The sequence below is a fragment of the Argopecten irradians genome, chromosome 8 (assembly GCF_041381155.1).
Source record: "Argopecten irradians isolate NY chromosome 8, Ai_NY, whole genome shotgun sequence".
Classification (NCBI taxonomy): Eukaryota; Metazoa; Mollusca; class Bivalvia; order Pectinida; family Pectinidae; genus Argopecten; species Argopecten irradians.
Window position 1 is genome coordinate 42,063,740 of NC_091141.1, and position 18,634 is coordinate 42,082,373.

Sequence of the window (18,634 nt, forward strand, 5' to 3'; positions counted from 1 at the left end):
AAATTTGACAAATTACAGTAGAATTAGCATATACCAATATTTCATATCATCATAGCTGCAAAACGCCTGTTTTCATTTCTATATACCATTTTCTGTCAAAATATCTACCGGTATTTCAGAAATTGGGAAGAAGAGTGTAATTATGACTATCCTGTTTCAAGATGATATAGTTTAAATGTATGATTACTGATGGAAGGGTGGTGAATATTATGGGACTGAAGATTTATCAAACTTTGTTTCTTTCATTTAGTCATATCTACTATCACCAGGTGATGTAAAAACCAATTTGAATCTGTCATTTACATTCTATTTTGTTTGATACCAACAGATTAGTGGTATAAAGGAATCAAACATTGCTTTTCTGTTTTGGCGTGGGGGATGGGGGGCTAATGAAAGGTATCTAAAAAAGCTTAAGGAAAACTGGAAAATAAAGGAACCAAAATCGTAGTTTGATTGTTAAACCACTAACCTTCCTTATATGTGTTTTCACATTTTATCTCCCCTTTTTAGCCCACCATCATTAGACCATTAGATGGTATAAGCTATTCAAATCACCTTTCGTCCGTGGTCTGTTCGTCTTTCTGTCCCTAGCGCTCCATCCTTTGGGCTGTTAACAACTCTTGTTAACGCTATTTCTCAAGTACTGAAGCTTTAAGGGATCTGTCTCAAATTTCACATGCAGGTTTCCGTAGGGTCCTAGTTGTGATCATGTTCATGTCGCATTTTTGGACGGATCGGTGAACAAGATGGCTGTCAGGACACCATCTTGAATTTTGATAATTGAAGTTTGTTACCTCTATTTCTCAGAAAGTACTAAAGCTTTCTGTCTCAAATTGTATATGTAGGTTCCCTTAGGGCCCTAGTTGTGCAATGCAAACTATATTTTAGGACTGATCGGTGGACAAGATGGCTTACAGGCCACCATCTCGGATTTTGGTAATGAAGTTTGTTACCTCTATTTCTCAGAAAGTACTAAAGGGATCTATCTCAAATTTCATGTCCAGGTTCCCCTAGTACCCTAGTTGTGCATATTGCATTTTGGAACCGATCGGTCAACAAGATGGATGACTGGCCGCCATCTTGGATTTTGATAGTTACCGCTATTTCTCAGAAAGTAATGAAGGGATTTTTCACAAATTTCATAAGTAGGTTCCGTGCATGGTGCCTTTTGGGACTGATTGTTCAACAAGATGGCCAACCGGGCGCCATCTTGGATTGCATCGTTGAGGTTGGCTACCGCTATTTCTCTGAAAGTACTGAAGCAAAATGTCTCTATTTTTATATATAGAAGGTTTGAAAAAGTTTGAAAAGCAGGGTAAAGATACCTCTTTCCATTTTCAGACATAGATCAGTTTTTGGTGGGCGCCAAGATCCCCCTGGGATCTCTTGTAATAATTGAAGTTTGTTTCAGCTATATATCTAAGAAAGTACTGATATCTCTTGTTTCCTTGTCTCGAGTTAAAGATTAACAAGCAAGAACATCATTTTGGCCATCTTAAGTCCAAATGTGAAATATTAATTTTATTTATAGAATGTATAACTGGTAATAGAAAAAATGGAATGTAAGAGTGTCTGTAACACATTAATTTACAATGAACTTTGCTGTCCAAAAATAATCGCCCAAAAGATCTAATTGGTAAAACATTTGAAGAGCAATCTCTTTGATTATGCCTGCCTTTATTAGAAATTAGTGCTTCAGTAGAATTTATATTTATCCTCAACTTTCTCTAAACGCGCTAAATGATGACTTTCTAATATCTTTATAAATAAAATTTAACTCCTTGAGCCCGGAAACGCCTTGTTAGGAAGGGAGATATGAAAATTTGGTATATCATTGTTGGCCATTTTGAACAATGTTTATATATGTATTTCCAGTTAACAGCGAGATTCTGCTTTTGTCTTTGGATAATTTCGTTTGTTATGCACTGAGGTACTTTCATGCCAAAGGGGACATTTGCATTGTGATTCGAAGTCAAGTTGCTTAACTGGCCTACTGACATCCCAACAGAAACGAGCACTATCAACCAAAGTTTCCTGGTTAACACAAAGTAATCATGTAAGCATGTCCTGTTTAGCCAGGAGCTTTGATAACTCAATGAAGATATATACTATGAGATGAATATAGCACTCAGCATTAAAAATAAACTACATTTTCCTTTTCTAATATTTTATTATTGTACTAAAACAAATATACAATATCCACAATAAAACATCTATAATTTAAAAATGATGCAGTGAACACAACAAAAATGATGTTATTAAAAACTTTAGCCTAGAAAGCAAACTACACAAATGGTTCAGATTTGGAGTACTGTGTATTATGATACAATGATACGAGACAGACATTGTGATAATCTGGATCAGAGTTAGACGAGTAATGCTCCACCTAAATCATCTAAATAGTACCTCGGAGTATTTGTTGAGTTTTAGTGATATCAAGAAGTAAAATGTAATTCTCAGGAGTTAAACAAGTACCAGGTATCAGATCTTTTCACATAAAAGTCAGATCTAGAACATCTTCTTTATTCAAGAGAATTTTAGAACCAATTTTTGAAAACTAAATTTGCAATGATGTGTAAATATTTGCGAAGACAAAGGTACATGAAGGTTGGGTAAAACAATACGTTTGGATCAGATGGGTTTCCTCCCCTTATCTCTCCTCAGCTTTGTTGAAAACAAACAAGGGAGGTAATTTTCTGAAGAATGTTGAATATCAGAAAATTCTCTATATTTAGCCCACTACTTTTCTGAAAACGGCTTTTGATTTTCAAAATGGGAATGCAAATTGAGAGTGATAACTTTCTAGAGTCTTAAAAATTTAAAAGCTTAAAGTTATATGTGCCATAACTGGAGGAAAATTTGAAGATTTTTCTTCATTAATCTATTGAAAACTATCAGATTTGATGAACTTAGCTGTAAATATCATTCAAATGGGCATACAATCATCGTATGATGCCTTATGAACGTTAGTGACAACACAGAAATCTAAGCATTTAATTCTCAAATTGTTGGTAAATTTTGATGGCGAATAAAATATCACAAGCTCATCTTGATTCATGAGTATAAAAAATACGGCACATATAACTTTAACTTTAATACTGCACTTATCATAACCTTCTGAAAAATTTATTAGAATGAATAAAATGTTAACTTTCACAGCACATGTTTGTTGACTAATGGTACATCATTGCACCAGACGGCAAAACAGCAAAATGAATCCTCGCTGTTAACAATTAGAATACACAAGGAATCTTACATTTTGTTTGGTGTTGTATCCTCATCTTAGGTCATCTACATCAATTTTCTGATGTTATTATTGTTTTCAAGACTATAAAATAGACTTTTACATTATGTTTTAGAATGGTAGTGGGCCTTTCATAAATATAGCAACCAAACTATGATTGTGTATCACATCTAAAACATGAGGTTCCATAATACTGATCATCACATCTTATGTAAGTTAATATGGAGATTCGGAATCAATTATACTTGAAATAATTTTGGTGGGTAAATATACATGAGTCGAGGGTTTAAAATATCCCATGTTGAACACTATGAAAGCTTACAGATACACAGTATAGTGTGATGTCAAGACACTGTCATGTAAAAGACAAAACATGTACAAGTTGTAGCATTTTAGCAGCATATATCTAAGGCATGAAATGTTAAAATATCTGAAATTGTATAACATTTACAAGACTAAACTGACCTATCAGTATGTACATTAAATATGAGGTCAACTAAGTATAGAATAGCTATTAAATGACACCTAGAAAGGTTATACTTGTAGAAATGTGTCCCCATCACACAGTACGTTAAATAGTAGTCTAATCAATTTATAAATGGTGCTGGATTAAATCTAAGTGTTCACAAAAAAATTTGTTTTCAATATAAAGTTGTTGCACATAGCCCAATTTTGCTCTTGAAGTTGCAAATCATTTCACTTTCTTGTTTAGAAGGTTTTGCTACTTGATGGATGAGAATTTCTATGGTAGGTAAACTACAAAAGAAAGAAAAGATATTATAGTAAACAATCTTCAGTCATACTGTACATGTGTAAAATACATATGCTTTTTAAGTGTGACAACGTAATGACATTTTATATTACAGGACAAGCAGAGAACATAATAAGGCGACTTGGGTAGAATATCATCCAGAACAAATATACATTAAATTATCAGGCCTACTATACCTTTCTATATAAACTTTATTCATTTTACATCGATTGAGAAACAAGTTATACAGCTTATATAAATCACTCTCGATGGTCCAGATGTAAGCGTGCAAGGGGTCTTAGTGTGGGAGGAAACCAGAGTGCCCGGAGAAAACCCACGTGATCGGGCAGGTGACCCCTGACCTTTTCACGTCCATGCCAGGGATCGAACCCCAGCCAACTAGGTGTAAGGCCAGCAGCTTAACCACTACACGCCTTTCTAAAGACGACATCATTATTTAGCTGTCTACAAGTCTTTTTAGCTACATTATTGCAGCTAAATATCATCATACACAACTAATATAATAGTTAGAATAACACCATACACAACTAATATCATAGTTAGAATATCACCATACACAACAAAATATCATCATTAGAATGAAACTTACCTAAATCATACTATAATACAGCTTTTTTGGTCTCTGAATGGATTAACAGACTGTATAACACCATTTACCAGGCCATCTTCAGGTGCATGCTGGTTTGTGTAGTTCATTATTCTGTGAAAAGAAAGAATAGCCATGCTCAATTTAAAAAACAAATATATACTTTTAACATCAATTAAAACTCTAGTTAAATATAGTTAAATCAGAGCTCCTTGCGGGACGTTATAGGTAGCATGACATACCGTCATGATTACGGTTAATTTGAACGGCGATTGTGGTGGTTTTAAAATGTCCTGACATATTATAATTACCACAAGCCCTCCACCTCTGGTTTGCTAGTTTAAATCCCATGTGGAGTAGGTACTGATCATGACCACTGCAGTTGATCGATGGTTTTTCTCTTGCACGTTACGAATACTTTCCTCAACCAACAAAGGTAGCACATCCTTAAATGATCCTGGCTGTTGATGGGATGTTGAAATGATAAAACTTGACTAATAAAATTAAGAATCGAGAGTTGCTGATGCAGATAGTTTGAACTCGTTTTTCGTCATTTTATTTAACTTTTCAGTTGTTTGAACTTTGGAGTAAAATAAACATTTATTGATAATTTCTACTGGTCTGATATACATAGATGTTAATATTATATCATACAGTAATTAAACCTCATTCACTCAAACTGCAGCAGACCCAGTTAATAGTTTGAGGAGTATAGGGTATTTGATTTATTAGAGGTTGTTCATGAACAGTCAAACAAGCCCCATGATATCAAATTACAACAAACTATACATGTCCATGACATTTGAACGTGATTTTCAATGTTAACAGTAAACTACTATATATAGTAATAATGCATGTTGCATGGATAGAAATGGATATTAAATACAAAATTAATCTAAATTTAGGAACTTGTCATTTTATGTCAATCATAACTTCAATGTGACCACTTTATAGTAGAGCTCTGCTCGACCAATAACAATTCTCAAGACAACTGTTGGATTTTTCTTTGTTCATAACTAATGATATATAAAATAAATGAAATCTTTATCAAGTAGTTTTGGTTACGAAAGAAAAATCATTCTAATGTGATTAACTATTGCTCTGCAACTATTTTCTTTATTTCTTTCTTGGTTTTTATTATTTAATGGGACTTCTTAACATACATCATGATACCCGATACTATTTGTGCGGGACTAGCATCTCCAGTGGTGATGGAATGTCACTCTTTGTAATCATCCCACTGAAATGACGTTAGCACGGGATATTATCTTTTGACATCATTCCATCACCAATATTTCTCCACAAATGTTATCGGGTGTCAAATGGGTCGTGAATTAGTAGTAGTCGAGATCAACGTCCCATTGTGTAATTTTGAATGACCTTTTGGAAAAATTTCATGCACAAATTCTTAAATTGTGAAAAAAAAATCATTTACAGTATAAAATCATAAAATGTTCACATGTAATTAAATATATAATGTTAATTACATTAATTTGTATATTATATTGTTAAATTACATAAATATTTCGGTGTTGATAAAACCTTTTTGATTTGAGGGCTTTAAGACAGTCACGTCAATCACAGGGCCCCGTTCCTAATGATGCGATATGTAGAAGACAGCCCTTACTAACGTTATAATGTATGTAAATACATGTGACATAATGTAAATATTACAATATATCACTTCAAGCCATAATGCTTTCACTTGATGTTGGACTGACGAGAAACATGTTATACTTATCTCATCATTAGGAACCAGCCCCTGTGCATCAATGATGCATCAACCACGCCCACCAACTGGTCCAACTTCCACAATGAACAAAGCATGAATCATGATCAAATGAGCTCTCAAAATGCAAGTCAATATTTTACTTCATAGACTAAAAGATGCTCTAAGCAGACAGAAAACGCATTGGTTTGGACAAAATAAAATAATTGAAAAAAGAAAATGTAACTTGTATTGTTGAGCATATTAAATATATGCAACCATCTATTGTCTCAGATAAATAATCAATCGCGATCGTTTCCTGTACATCTGGATGCTTTCACTTACTCTTCAATAGCTTGTGAAACTGGGATTCGTTGTACGTTAGCTTCAAGACGAAGCTGTCCCAACTGTTTCTGTAAACTCTGAATTTGACTGGACATGATGAGATAGTATAAACTATTTAGGAAATATTAGCTTCGCCAAAAATGTCTCGGACGCAAAACAAAATGTCGCCGGTTTCTTCTCGTTTACATCTCGCTGAGAACGAGAACATGCGGGATTCAAAATGGCCGCGCTCATGAATTCTGAAACTAGCAACAAGGGGAAGAACGAAAATGTTGCCATAATTAATGCAAGGGATGCTCAGAAAGTAAGGTAGGACAAAAATATCATAGTTCTGTAAATGTATATACAAGTAGCACACGGAACGACCCACCGATATCTTAAGATTATTTTATTTTCATTTAGGCCTATCTTTGGATACTTCGACAAGGTTTCGTCAGTTGGAGATAACTTTTGACAGATCATCTTTCAGTTAAACGAGGAAACCATACCTTTCGTTTTTTCCACTATATATATGTAACGGTTCAATTTCTAATTTACTCCATCACCATATCACCAACCCAGAAAAATAAATTACTGAAACCCAGAATATTTGTTGACTTTTCAAAGTATACTCATGAAGTGGTTACAAAAACTTATCAGTAAGAACTGAACATTTTTTTTTAGTTTGAGCAGACCTTTACATTCAAATTTATTTACCTTTGGCAAAAATGATCACAACCTCATATCAGACAAGAGCTGTTGGAGAACAGCAAAGCTCGCCTATTTAGAAGAAGTTGATGTTCAAGTATTATTTAAACATGGAAATATGACAAATTAACAGACTCAAAAAACCCCTAAAGGGCCCCAAATTGGTTGTATTATCACGTTCAGCATCCATACACATTAGGAAAATAAAATCATAAACATTTATGATGACTTAAGCTTAAACAATTGACGAAACAGAAACTTGCTCAAAAACTTTAACATGAAATGGGACGCCAACGCTGACGCCGACGCCGAGGTGACAACATTAGCTCCCCCTATTCTTCGAATAGGCGAGCTAATAAGTCAATAAATAGCCATATGTATCCCCCCTAACCTTGGTTAGATAAGTCAATATCTATAGCCGTAGATCTACTGCCTGAAATTGATGAGTTCATCTATTGATTTTAAAGATGCTCCACCGCTGACAGAGCATAAATGATATTCATCATTTGAACTATAATTGGTGTTTAATCATGTATATATATGCCTAATTAACACAAAAAATAACATAAAAGTGGAGCATCTTTAAGATATCAGATAAATATAACATATATTTTGTTTTGTAATTATAAAATATTCTTCAATGTTTTCCAATAAAGGATATCATCCATTGCGTTTTTTAATTCCAGGAAAATTTTTCAGGAAAACAAAATATTTGACAACAGCCGGAGATTGAAGAAAATTTCTGAAGGAAGAATAGCAATTCCCTTGAAAGACTCCATAGATTTGGACCCAGTTATTGAACATTTATGTAAAATTGGTATTACTATAGAAACAGACATTTTGAAGTTACCATTGTCAAAAACAGCTTTATCTCGAACACCTTATGATGTAATGGTTGGTACTATCTGTGGTCTGATGGGTGATATCTCGACATTGGTGAAGGATATACCGACACATTGGGAGAGACACGGTGACCTGGTTGTTTTTCCTGTCAACACTTTTACACATCCTACATGGCAAAGTAAGAGTTCATTTTTTCTAAACTTCTAGCCCACCATCATCAAATGTATGTTCTTCTAGGGCCCTAGTTGCACATTTTGCATTTTGGGACGGATCAATCAACAAGATGGCCGTCTGCAGGCTAGCAGTCATCCTTGATTTTGATAGTTAAAGTTACCGTTATATTTATCAGAATGTACTGAAGTTATCTCTCTCAAATTCCATATGCAAGTTAGTTTCCCTTGGGCCCTAGTTGTTCATATTGCATTTTGGGAATGATCAGTCAACAAGATGGCCGACAGGCTACCATCTATGATTTTGAAATTTGAAGTTTGTTACCGCTATTTCTAAGAAATTACTGAAGGAATCTGTCTCAAATTTCATATGTAGTACAGTATATAAAGTCAAAGTTTGAAAAGCAAAGAAAAGATCTCTCTTTCCATTTTCAAATGTAGATCATTCTTTGGTGGGCGCCAAGATCCCTCTGGGATCTCTTGTTAAGCTGTGTAAACAGAGGCTTTGGCTTATTTGCGTAGGGTATTTTTCAGAAGAAAAGATGCAAATAAGTGGAGTATTGTTATAGGCGGAGATGGTATTTTGGACCTTGATCGAGCTCCCTTTGACCCCTCAAATAGACATCATTTCTTGGCCTTGATATAGTTATCTGGCCCTTATGTTGATCATTACATCAGTGTAACTTCTCAGACAAAATGATTTAAGGTTTGTTCACAAACTAATGACGATACTACTGATACATCTACAGTATACACAAGCAGGATTAAATGTTATCTGAATTGGTTTTAGGTTGGGGACCACGACTATGGCAGGCTGTAGCTACAAGCCTTAGATGCTCTAGACTTGCACAAAAAGGAACCATTAGTTCAAACGGCTACCGGTCACCACAAGTGGTTCTACTCCTGGGTGAGAGTGGATGGGTAGAACATGTTGACAACGGCATCAGGTAATTATGGCCGAAAGCATTGGTAATAAAGTGCCTTGGACCAGTTCTTTCTCATATTTAAGTTATAGGTCCCAATACCTATTTAGTGCTTTTCAATTATGTCATGGCGCGGTGTCCATCGTCCGTCCGACAGATAAATTTGGTTTTCAGATAATATCTTGAGAACAAATGGATGGATTTTGATCAAACTTCACACAATTGTAGCATATGAGAAAATACAGCTTGGCATTTAATTTGGGGTTAAAAGGTCAACTACAATGGTAACTGATACTAAAAATAGATTGTTTCATAAACTGTATACATAGTTTCGGGCCGATAACTTGAAAAAGAAATAACATATAAAAGGAATTTGTTCAAACTTCATACAATGATAGCATAATTAAGCAATAATAATAAATTTCATTAGATTAGAAATGATGGCAGGGGACGTGTGTTGCTTGTTACATTTTAAGTGATGGTTCCTTGACAATAAATATATAAATTTACGATGTTGTTTTACAGGTACACCTATGACCTGACAAAATGTATGTTCAGTGCTGGTAACATCACAGAGAAAATGAGGGTAGCAGGATTTAACTGTGCCGGAGAAACTGTGGTTGACCTTTATGCAGGTAGTGTACATATAAACCTTAGAGACCCTAGGTTATCATCTGTCTGTGTTTCTCAATATCACTTACCTAGAATTATCCTGTGGAAAAAAACATTTCATAATTTAGGAAGACTTGGTGAGCGCTGACTAGCCAACATTTCTCATGAGGGTTAATTGCCGCATGTTCGATTATTTCCTTCCATACATATAAAAAAGGGTTAAATTTCAGTTGTTTTGAAGAACTTTTACTACCCATGTCACAATCCTAAAGCATCAAAATTGATGTGGTCGGCTACATTGTATACATTGCTTACAGATCAGTATCTCAATAGCAGGCAATTTGATCTTGAATACTTACTTGACAAGGTTTGCATAGTAGGTAATATATATAGCTGTGCAAATATCCGACCTGGACGTCATAAAGTGACGTCAGAATGCCAATGTTACGAGTACTGGATACAAGAAAAATACTACATATTCTGTTTAAATAAAGATATTTGTTGAAATTTATATTTCTTTAACAATTGCAGGAATATTTTAACATTTATGTGATATTTTTTTCCTGAATTTATAACGACATTGCCTTTTTAGCTAATCTGCCCAAAAGGCAAGTGAGGTTTTGCTGTGGTGCTGCGTCCATCGTCCATCGGTCGTCAACTTTTGCATTTAAACAACTTCTTCAAAAGTTGGAGACCTAATGTATTGAAATGCTGAGATGAAGGGCTTCAAAGTTTGTTCAAATGAATGACCTTGACTTTCATTCAAGGTCACTGGGGTCAAATATGCTCAATAGATTTAAAAAACTTCTTAATAACCAAGATTCCTAGAGACCTTTTATATTGGGCCTGTGACTTGCTTGGATAAAGGGCTACCAAATTTGTTCAAATGAAGGTCATAGGAGTCAACTACGGTAAAAATGTTAAACGACTTCTTCTTAATAACCAAGAGGCCTACAGATCTAATATTGGACCTGTAACATGTTGGGATGAAGGGCTACCAAATTTGTTCAAATGAATGACTCATTCAAGGTCACATATACAGGAGTCAAATAAGCTATAATCTTTAAAGAACCTCTTATCAAGGACCAAGAGGCCTAGACACCTGATAATACCTGGGTAATACATAGAAATTATTATTGGCCTTTTATGTCTGAAGTATGCACCATGATTACAGAAAGCAGGTGAGCGGTTTAGGCCCATTGGGACCTTGTCAGTGACACTTGATGGCCATGTATTCATTTTTTCTGAAATGCCACTGTGGACAGTTTTATTTTTTATTTTCTTCAAAGGGATTGGTTACTTCACATTGCCATATTTGGTCCATGCCAAAGCTGCACATGTTCATGCGTGTGAGTGGAATCCGGATGCTGTCGAAGCCTTACAGAAATCTCTGGTACTGAATCGTGTGTGTGATAAATGTACAGTGTACCAGGGAGACAACAGGGAGGTCAGTGTTCTTAATATTGTCATCAATAGGACTCATTCACATACCATAAGATACCCGATAAGGTTTGTGCAGGACTATTGTCTCTATAGGTGATGGAATGACGTCAAAATATGACATCCCGTGCTAACGTCAATTCAGCAGGAAGATTAAAAAGAATAATGTTTCATCACCACTGGATACACTAGTCCCACACAAACGTTATCAGGTAGCATGTGGTACATGAATTAGTCACAATACTGATCACTTTAATAATCTAGACTCTTCTCTCCCTTGGCTTGACAGAAACATTCAACCCAGTTGATGGATTTTAGAACTGCAACACTGCCAGTGAGATGGTAATTTTGAGATAAATAATATAAGACAAAGTCTCAAGTGATCTATTTGTTTTGTCCATCGTCGAGTGTTATCTTTCTTATGTTGTGCATTGTGTCTTAGTATACAATTTACATTTTTTTAACTTCTTCAAAACTGCTGAAGCAAATTGAAATTTCTATGGTATAAGCCAAATCAAAATTGTGAATTAAATGGTCCCCACCCCCAGGGACTTTGTGGGAGGGGCCAAAAAGTGGTCAAAAATCAAAATGGAAAAAAAATTTAGTTGTATTCTGATTTTTTTTTTAAATACTGTACCGGGTAACCCATATATACACTTGATTACACATCAGTTATTGCCCAAATGATAAGGATTCTTAATGCTCTGTCAGCAGTGGAGTATCTATAAAGCACCATATTTTCCAGTTTATAATTAAGCTGTGAAATTTTTTATCTAGGAACTGGGCATGAGTACTCTGTTTGTTACATGCAGACAAACACAAAAATCGAACAATGGTTTGAAAATAAAGAACTTGCTAGTAAAACAGCAGGGCGATGGGCATTACAATGTGTTTTGTTGACTAAAAACTAACATGAATTAGACAATTGTCTGCTTAAAGGCCCACTACCTTTCCAAAACCTCTTTTTATTTTTAAAATGGGAATGTAAAACAAGATAGATAATTTTGTTGAGTCACTAAAGTTATTAACTTTAACTTTTAATGCTGCACGTATCATTATCTTCTGAGCAATTTGATTGAAATAAATAAAATGAAAATATTCATAACGCGGGTCGTGTTTCCCACTGTCGTCCTAAATTCAGCGCAGTAGTTGACTTGACAATCCCTGCGCCAGACGGCTAAACAGCGAAGTGTTATCATATATTACGGAGGAAATCCTGTACGTTTGGTGTTGTTAGCTCATCTTAGACCATCGGTATATATTTTCTGATGTTATCAATGTTTTAAAGAAACCTTTATGTTTTACTCCTGAAAGGTAGTGGGCCTTTAATAAAAAGTTTCAAGAATATCACTTGCGTTAAAATTATCAAAGAATTTGTTTTTGTAACAGACTTGTCCTAAGAACATTGCTGATAGAGTAAACCTGGGATTGATTCCGTCCTCCGAGGAGGGATGGCCAGTGGCGTGTAGAGCTCTCAAGTCTTCTGGAGGCTTTCTTCACATCCATAGTAATGTTACTTCAAAGCATTCCAACAACCCAGACTGTAGTGGTAACCAGGGAGATTCCATAGTCAAGTCTGACTCTTCAAAATGTTTTAAAGGTAAAAATAAAGAATACTTTGGTAATTTTGGAGATACAGACAGCAAGGCTGTTTCTTTAACAAGCTTGGAATTCAGCAATAACCATGTGAAGTCTGATTCATCTGAGTGTTTGAATTCCAGTGGTAATCTTGGAGGTATTTCAGACATGTCTGACTCTTTGAAATGTTTGAATACTGATGGTATAACACATGAAAAACTTGATGTCTTTGACAGCAGCATCAAAGATTCTTCAGACAAAAAGTGAGGAAGCAATGTATCATAGGAATGTATGTGATAATGAAACTATGCTGAGTAACGATGTCGGTAATATTCTTTCTAATGAAAATGCTTGCACAAATCAAGACAACACCAAAGAAATTATCTTACATTCTGAAAACTTCTGTGAAGATCTTGCATCTTTGAAAAGAACATGTTCACGCAATATCAAAAACAACCAATTTTCTGCCAATGAAATCAGTAGAAGAGACTGGAGATTCTGGGCTGAGGATGTAGCCCAGAAAATATCACGCTTGTGTACAGAGGTTCGCGATGACAAATATTTATGGACTGTTGACATCCAACATATAGAACATGTCAAGTCCTATGCTCCACATATAAATCACCTGGTACTCGACCTCGAATGTCGACCAACAAAATGTGAATAAAAACAAAAAAAGAAAATTAAGTGTTTTATTTTTTTATTTTGAGGTGTTAGGTAGCATTCTGCATTTCTAGTCTTAATAAATTTAATGATTTTATCCTGCAACTGTCCCACAGGCTGACCAATAACTACAATGCTTTATTCATCAATATGATCATGTGAATTTGTTCCACATCGGACAGACTTTATCTTAGTTGACCCTGAACTTAAACATTCCAGTGAATAAAACATCATTCAGTCTCGCCAAATGTGACATCATGTATTCTCTATATCTAAGTTTTCTGTGAACATAACTTTCTTATCAAGAAAATAAACAAGAAATGACAACTGCAATTACAACTGGCTAGGAGTCTTTATTTTATGTACATGCATGTCAAAATATAGATGGATATTACATAATTATCCAAGAAGTATTTATAGAATGACAAAACATCAGACATTTATATGCAGGTTTATTCAAGAATGTCTAAACCTGAGTAGACAATACCAAATGAATGTCTAAATCTGAGTAGACAATACGAAATGAATGTCTAAACCTGAGTAGACATTACCAAATGAATGTCTAAATCTGAGTAGACAATACCAAATGAATTTCAAAACCTGAGTACACAATACCAAATGAATTTCAAAACCTGAGTACACAATACCAAATGAATTTCAAAACCTGAGTACAACAATACCAAATGAATTTCAAAACCTGAGTACTTAATACCAAATGAATGTCTAAATCTGAGTAGACAATACCAAATGAATGTCTAAACCTGAGTAGACAATACCAAATGAATGTCTAAATCTGAGTAGACAATACCAAATTAATGTCTACACCTGAGTACACAATACCAAATAATTGTCTAAACCTGAGTAGACATACAAATACCAAAGTGACAATACCAATGAATTAAAATGTCTAAATCTGAGTAGACAATACCAAATGAATTTCAAAACCTGATTTAAAACTTACACAATACCAAATGAATTTCTAAACCTGAGTACACAATACCAAATGATGTTAATATCTGAGAAAACAACCATGTTAAATGAGTCAAATTCCAATGAATGCCAACTATTACAATTTAAACTAGTAAACCAGAGTTTCACAATACCAAATGAATGTCTAAGCCTGAGTAGACAATGCCAAATGAATGTCTAAATCTGAGTAGACAATATCAAATGAATGTCTAAGCCATGAGTAGACAATACCAGATGAATGTCTAAAACTGAATAGACAATACCAAATGAATGTCTACACCTGAGTAGACAATACCAAATTTATGTCTACACCTGAGTACAAAATACCAAATTAATGTCTACACCTGAGTAGACATTACCAAATTAATGTCTACACCTGAGTACACAATACCAAATAAATGTTTAAACCTGAGTAGACAATACCAAATGATCAATTTCTAAGCCCTAGTAGACAATACCACATGAATGTCTAAACCTGAGTACACAATACCACATGAATGTCTAAACCTGAGTACACAATACCAAATGAATTTTGTAAAATATTTCAGAATTGCTCTACTGTCACATTGAACTTGTTCCTGACTATGGATCCTCAGTGTAGTCAACATTCCCGGACGTCAAGGAAACCCTGTATTTAATTTCTCCATGGGAAAAACATTATCTTTAGTAAGGGAATTTTTCTTAACCTAGTGCTTTATATGGTGAACTTAAAGTAAAGAAGGTTTCTTAAGATGTTCCACCGCTGACAAAACAGGAGCAGAAGAATAAGCAAATTACTTACTTTACACCATTCAACCACAATTGAAACGTTTGAGCTTATTGTTTCACTTCATTTTAAAATATTGAAAATAATTAGTTGCCCCCCTAAAAAAATCCATGACATTATATCCTATATGGAATGAAATAGTGATTGTGCATGCACCAGAAGTAAGATTTATTGTTTTATTAAAATAATATTATTTTTTCTCTTAATTGGACATATTTACACATAGGATATGTAAAAACCCATTATTATCAAATGACGAGTATCGTTTATGCTCTGTTGGCGGTAGAGCATCTTAAAGGAATACTGTATTGATGAAACTGAGCCTGATAGGGTTAGACCAAATTATTCTGCCCTTCTATCGTCAAAGACAATACAACAACAGACTAATTGAGAATATGATCGGGTATACCATGTGTTGAATTACCATAAAAAAGAGCGTCTGTCATTGTCAATGATGTTTCTATCTATAACAAGGTTGTGACATCGACAATTCATCGGTAGAAACAGAGCTTTATCCACCAGTGTAGTCTCCTTCATGGTGGAGAGGTTTAACTCGGCTACACCTTTGGTAAGTACAGAATTTTCTGAGTCAGAATCTTTAACCATGATTCCAAGAAAGTATAAAGACTGTGCTTGGGACACAAATCCTGCCAGACATCCTTCTCTTTCAAAGATGTGTACCTGCTTTAGATACCTGCCATCTTTGTGTCCACTCTCTCCATAAAACCTCCAGACTTTTCTTGCGTTGGTTAGGTATATGTTATCACCATATCCATGTGCAAATAGCCCGTTAAAGCTCTGTTCTATCTGGCCGATCGCGTCTATCACTGTACACTGGTTTGTGGTTGTATCAAAGCATTGTACAAAGTTGCATACATCCTCATTACACACACCACTGAACAGGTAAATGTTTTCCTTAGCGAAGGCTACAGCTGCCTTGGCAACTGGGAAACAAAGAGCTCCACACTCCACCCAGTCACTTTCAGGAGAGGAGAAATTGAACATCAGAACAGAATTTGTTGTCCCTGTATTGCTATCATCTCTCCATCCTTCCTCGATATATCCGCCAAGAACATACACATTCTCACCCACAACAGCCATGCTGTGGTGTTTTCTCACCTCATTCAAATACGGTAGTGTTGTCCAGCTGTTTCTCATCCCGTCAAACTGTAGAAATTTGTTGCCAGCCGTCAGGAGTAGACATGTTTGTCTGTATGTACAGGTTTGATAGCCTGTGGTTGGCTGCTCTGGAGAATTCAGGAGTTGCCATGTCTTGTCACTGTAATGGTAGCACCAAAATTCCTCGCTTTGTGAATAATTTTCAAAGTAACCTAATACCACCATTACTCTCTCTCGGTTATCACAGGGTCGTAAAGTACATCGCACAGAATCAAAGTCCGCTTGGATTCCAGGGTTTTCTGAAAACACTCTCGCTTCATCCATGAGACCTTGCAATGCCGTTTCCTTATAGAATGGGAACGATTCTTCAATGAATTGTCTTCTTATCAATGGGAAATGGACATGACAGAATACTTCGTACAAAAATTCCTTTCTTTCTGTCACTTTGTGTTGGAACCAATTACTTACAGCCATACAAACAAATTCCTCAGTTTTTACTTTCAATTTCGGATGAGAAATTATGAATATTAAATCCTGGCACCTAAGATCAAGGAAGTCTTGTGTTTTTGTGAAACTGTAAAAGTTTTCAAGAACATAACTTTGACATGTGTTGCGTAATTTTGTCAGCTGAGGGAAATCTTCTTCGGAAGTTCTCCATAAACTGCACACATTATCCAGACTAATAGCCTTGCTTAATGTTTCCTCACATATCATCTGCAAGGACTCTATCTGAAAGTATACTGCCAATGGTAACAACTCAAATGTATCAGAAACATTCAAAACATTTCCATGGTAAATGAAATTGAGCATTTTCTTAATTTGACTTTCTTCAAAGATATCTAAATTGATTTCTTTTTGCTCTTTCTCTTTCATTCCAATCGTAAACATTGATTTGAAGAAAGAAGAAAAGGCACTTAGGATGACCCTGTGGCATGGGAATCGCTTGTGTTTGGTTACAAGAATGACGTCACAAAACTGGCCATCTTGAAGAAATGAAGACAGTGCGTTCCTTAAGACAGTATGATGTACCCGACTGATGGCCTCATTATCACTATCTGTTATCTTGTCCTTGTCAACATCCTCACTGACTGTTGATATCGCAGATGCTCCCACAACTTCAGCCATCATAATTTTAGCAAAAATTCACCTTTTGAGTAAGGCAGTTTTATTGTAATTTGATGTGCTTGATTTTAAAACTGTTGGCGAGAAGTTGTTGTCATCAATGTTTGAAGATTCTTTTATGGATATCTGAAAAGAGAAAACAAATGTTTAAGATTTATCATCTTTCCTCCAATATTACTTTTAATAGAAAATATAGTTGTAATAAAACTAAAAGTTTCTTCAAGAAAAGTATTGTCTCCCATACTTGACAGGGTTATCCCGCGGTTGCTAGGGAAAAGACAACTCTGTCTTTTCATTAAAGTATGGGAGAAAGAGAATCAAACATGGGTCTGTCAGGTGGACAGGGAAATCAAAAAGTGCCCAGGGCGTTTACATTATTGCAAACCTATACAATTTTAGTCTTTCTTTATGCCTGGGCAAATTGAAATTGAGGCCTCAAAAGGGGGAGGAGTGTTTATAGAGACATTTTCCATGCCACGTTATTTGAGAAATAAGGAAATTGCAACGTCATCAAACATTGCTTGCATATAATTGCTCACAACTTGGATATATTACAACAAACAAACATTTTCATTATTTCGAAATAGCTCTACATAACTAGCTTTTGTGTTGTCAACTTTGAAGTTATTACGCTTCCAATTGATTTCTGGAGATAAGTTTTTAAAAATGTGAAAGTATAGATATAGTAAAAAAGAGGCCCAAGGGCCTTAACGGTTATCTGACTACCTTGACAACACTTTGTCGGGACCATGTCAGGATCATTTCATGCAAGTTTCAGTTAAATCGCACTGGTGAATGAATGGAGCAAATGAAAGCGATCGAGTAAAAGGAGTGAAAGAGACCTCCTGTGAGAGGCTAGATGTTGTAAGAGGGATGAACCCAGGGTCCCAACCCTGGCATCCCTCTAATTTGCTGGGGAATAAAATCAATTTTGAAACCTTAAAAAAAAAAAAAAAAATTTGAACTGGTAGAACTTGAGAAGCAGTTCAAAATGTGAAAAGTTAACGCACGGCGGACGACAATGGACGACGACAGACGAGACATGACGACTATAGGTCATCCTGACCTAAAAAAAACAACACATGGG

General features: G+C 35.2%; 2 protein-coding genes across 2 annotated transcripts; one reads left to right on the forward strand and one right to left on the reverse strand.

Annotated features, from left to right (window-relative positions):
• The first annotated feature begins 6,636 nt into the window (after positions 1-6,636).
• Positions 6,637-13,904, forward strand: LOC138330405 (tRNA wybutosine-synthesizing protein 2 homolog). The gene is made up of 7 exons (XM_069278002.1): positions 6,637-6,964; positions 8,029-8,363; positions 9,146-9,302; positions 9,804-9,913; positions 11,180-11,337; positions 12,720-13,078; positions 13,173-13,904. The coding sequence occupies exons 1-7, from the start codon at positions 6,876-6,878 to the stop codon at positions 13,573-13,575; spliced, it is 1,611 nt and encodes a 536-aa protein (XP_069134103.1). The 5' UTR covers positions 6,637-6,875; the 3' UTR covers positions 13,576-13,904.
• Positions 13,905-14,670: 766 nt separating this feature from the next.
• Positions 14,671-17,743, reverse strand: LOC138330406 (kelch-like protein 24a). The gene is made up of 2 exons (XM_069278003.1): positions 15,048-17,743; positions 14,671-15,015 (listed from the first exon to the last, which is right to left on the reverse strand). The coding sequence occupies exon 1, from the start codon at positions 17,551-17,553 to the stop codon at positions 15,727-15,729; it is 1,827 nt and encodes a 608-aa protein (XP_069134104.1). The 5' UTR covers positions 17,554-17,743; the 3' UTR covers positions 14,671-15,015; positions 15,048-15,726.
• Between the last annotated feature and the right edge of the window lie 891 nt (positions 17,744-18,634).

Coding starts and splice junctions, on each gene's coding strand:
- LOC138330405 (XM_069278002.1), top strand. CDS start 6,876: ATGGCCGCGCTCATGAATTCTGAAACTAGCAACAAGGGGAAGAACGAA. Junction 8,364..9,145: donor TACACATCCTACATGGCAAA/GTAAGAGTTCAT, acceptor AATTGGTTTTAG/GTTGGGGACCACGACTATGG. Junction 9,914..11,179: donor TGTGGTTGACCTTTATGCAG/GTAGTGTACATA, acceptor TTTTCTTCAAAG/GGATTGGTTACTTCACATTG.
- LOC138330406 (XM_069278003.1), bottom strand. CDS start 17,553: ATGATGGCTGAAGTTGTGGGAGCATCTGCGATATCAACAGTCAGTGAG.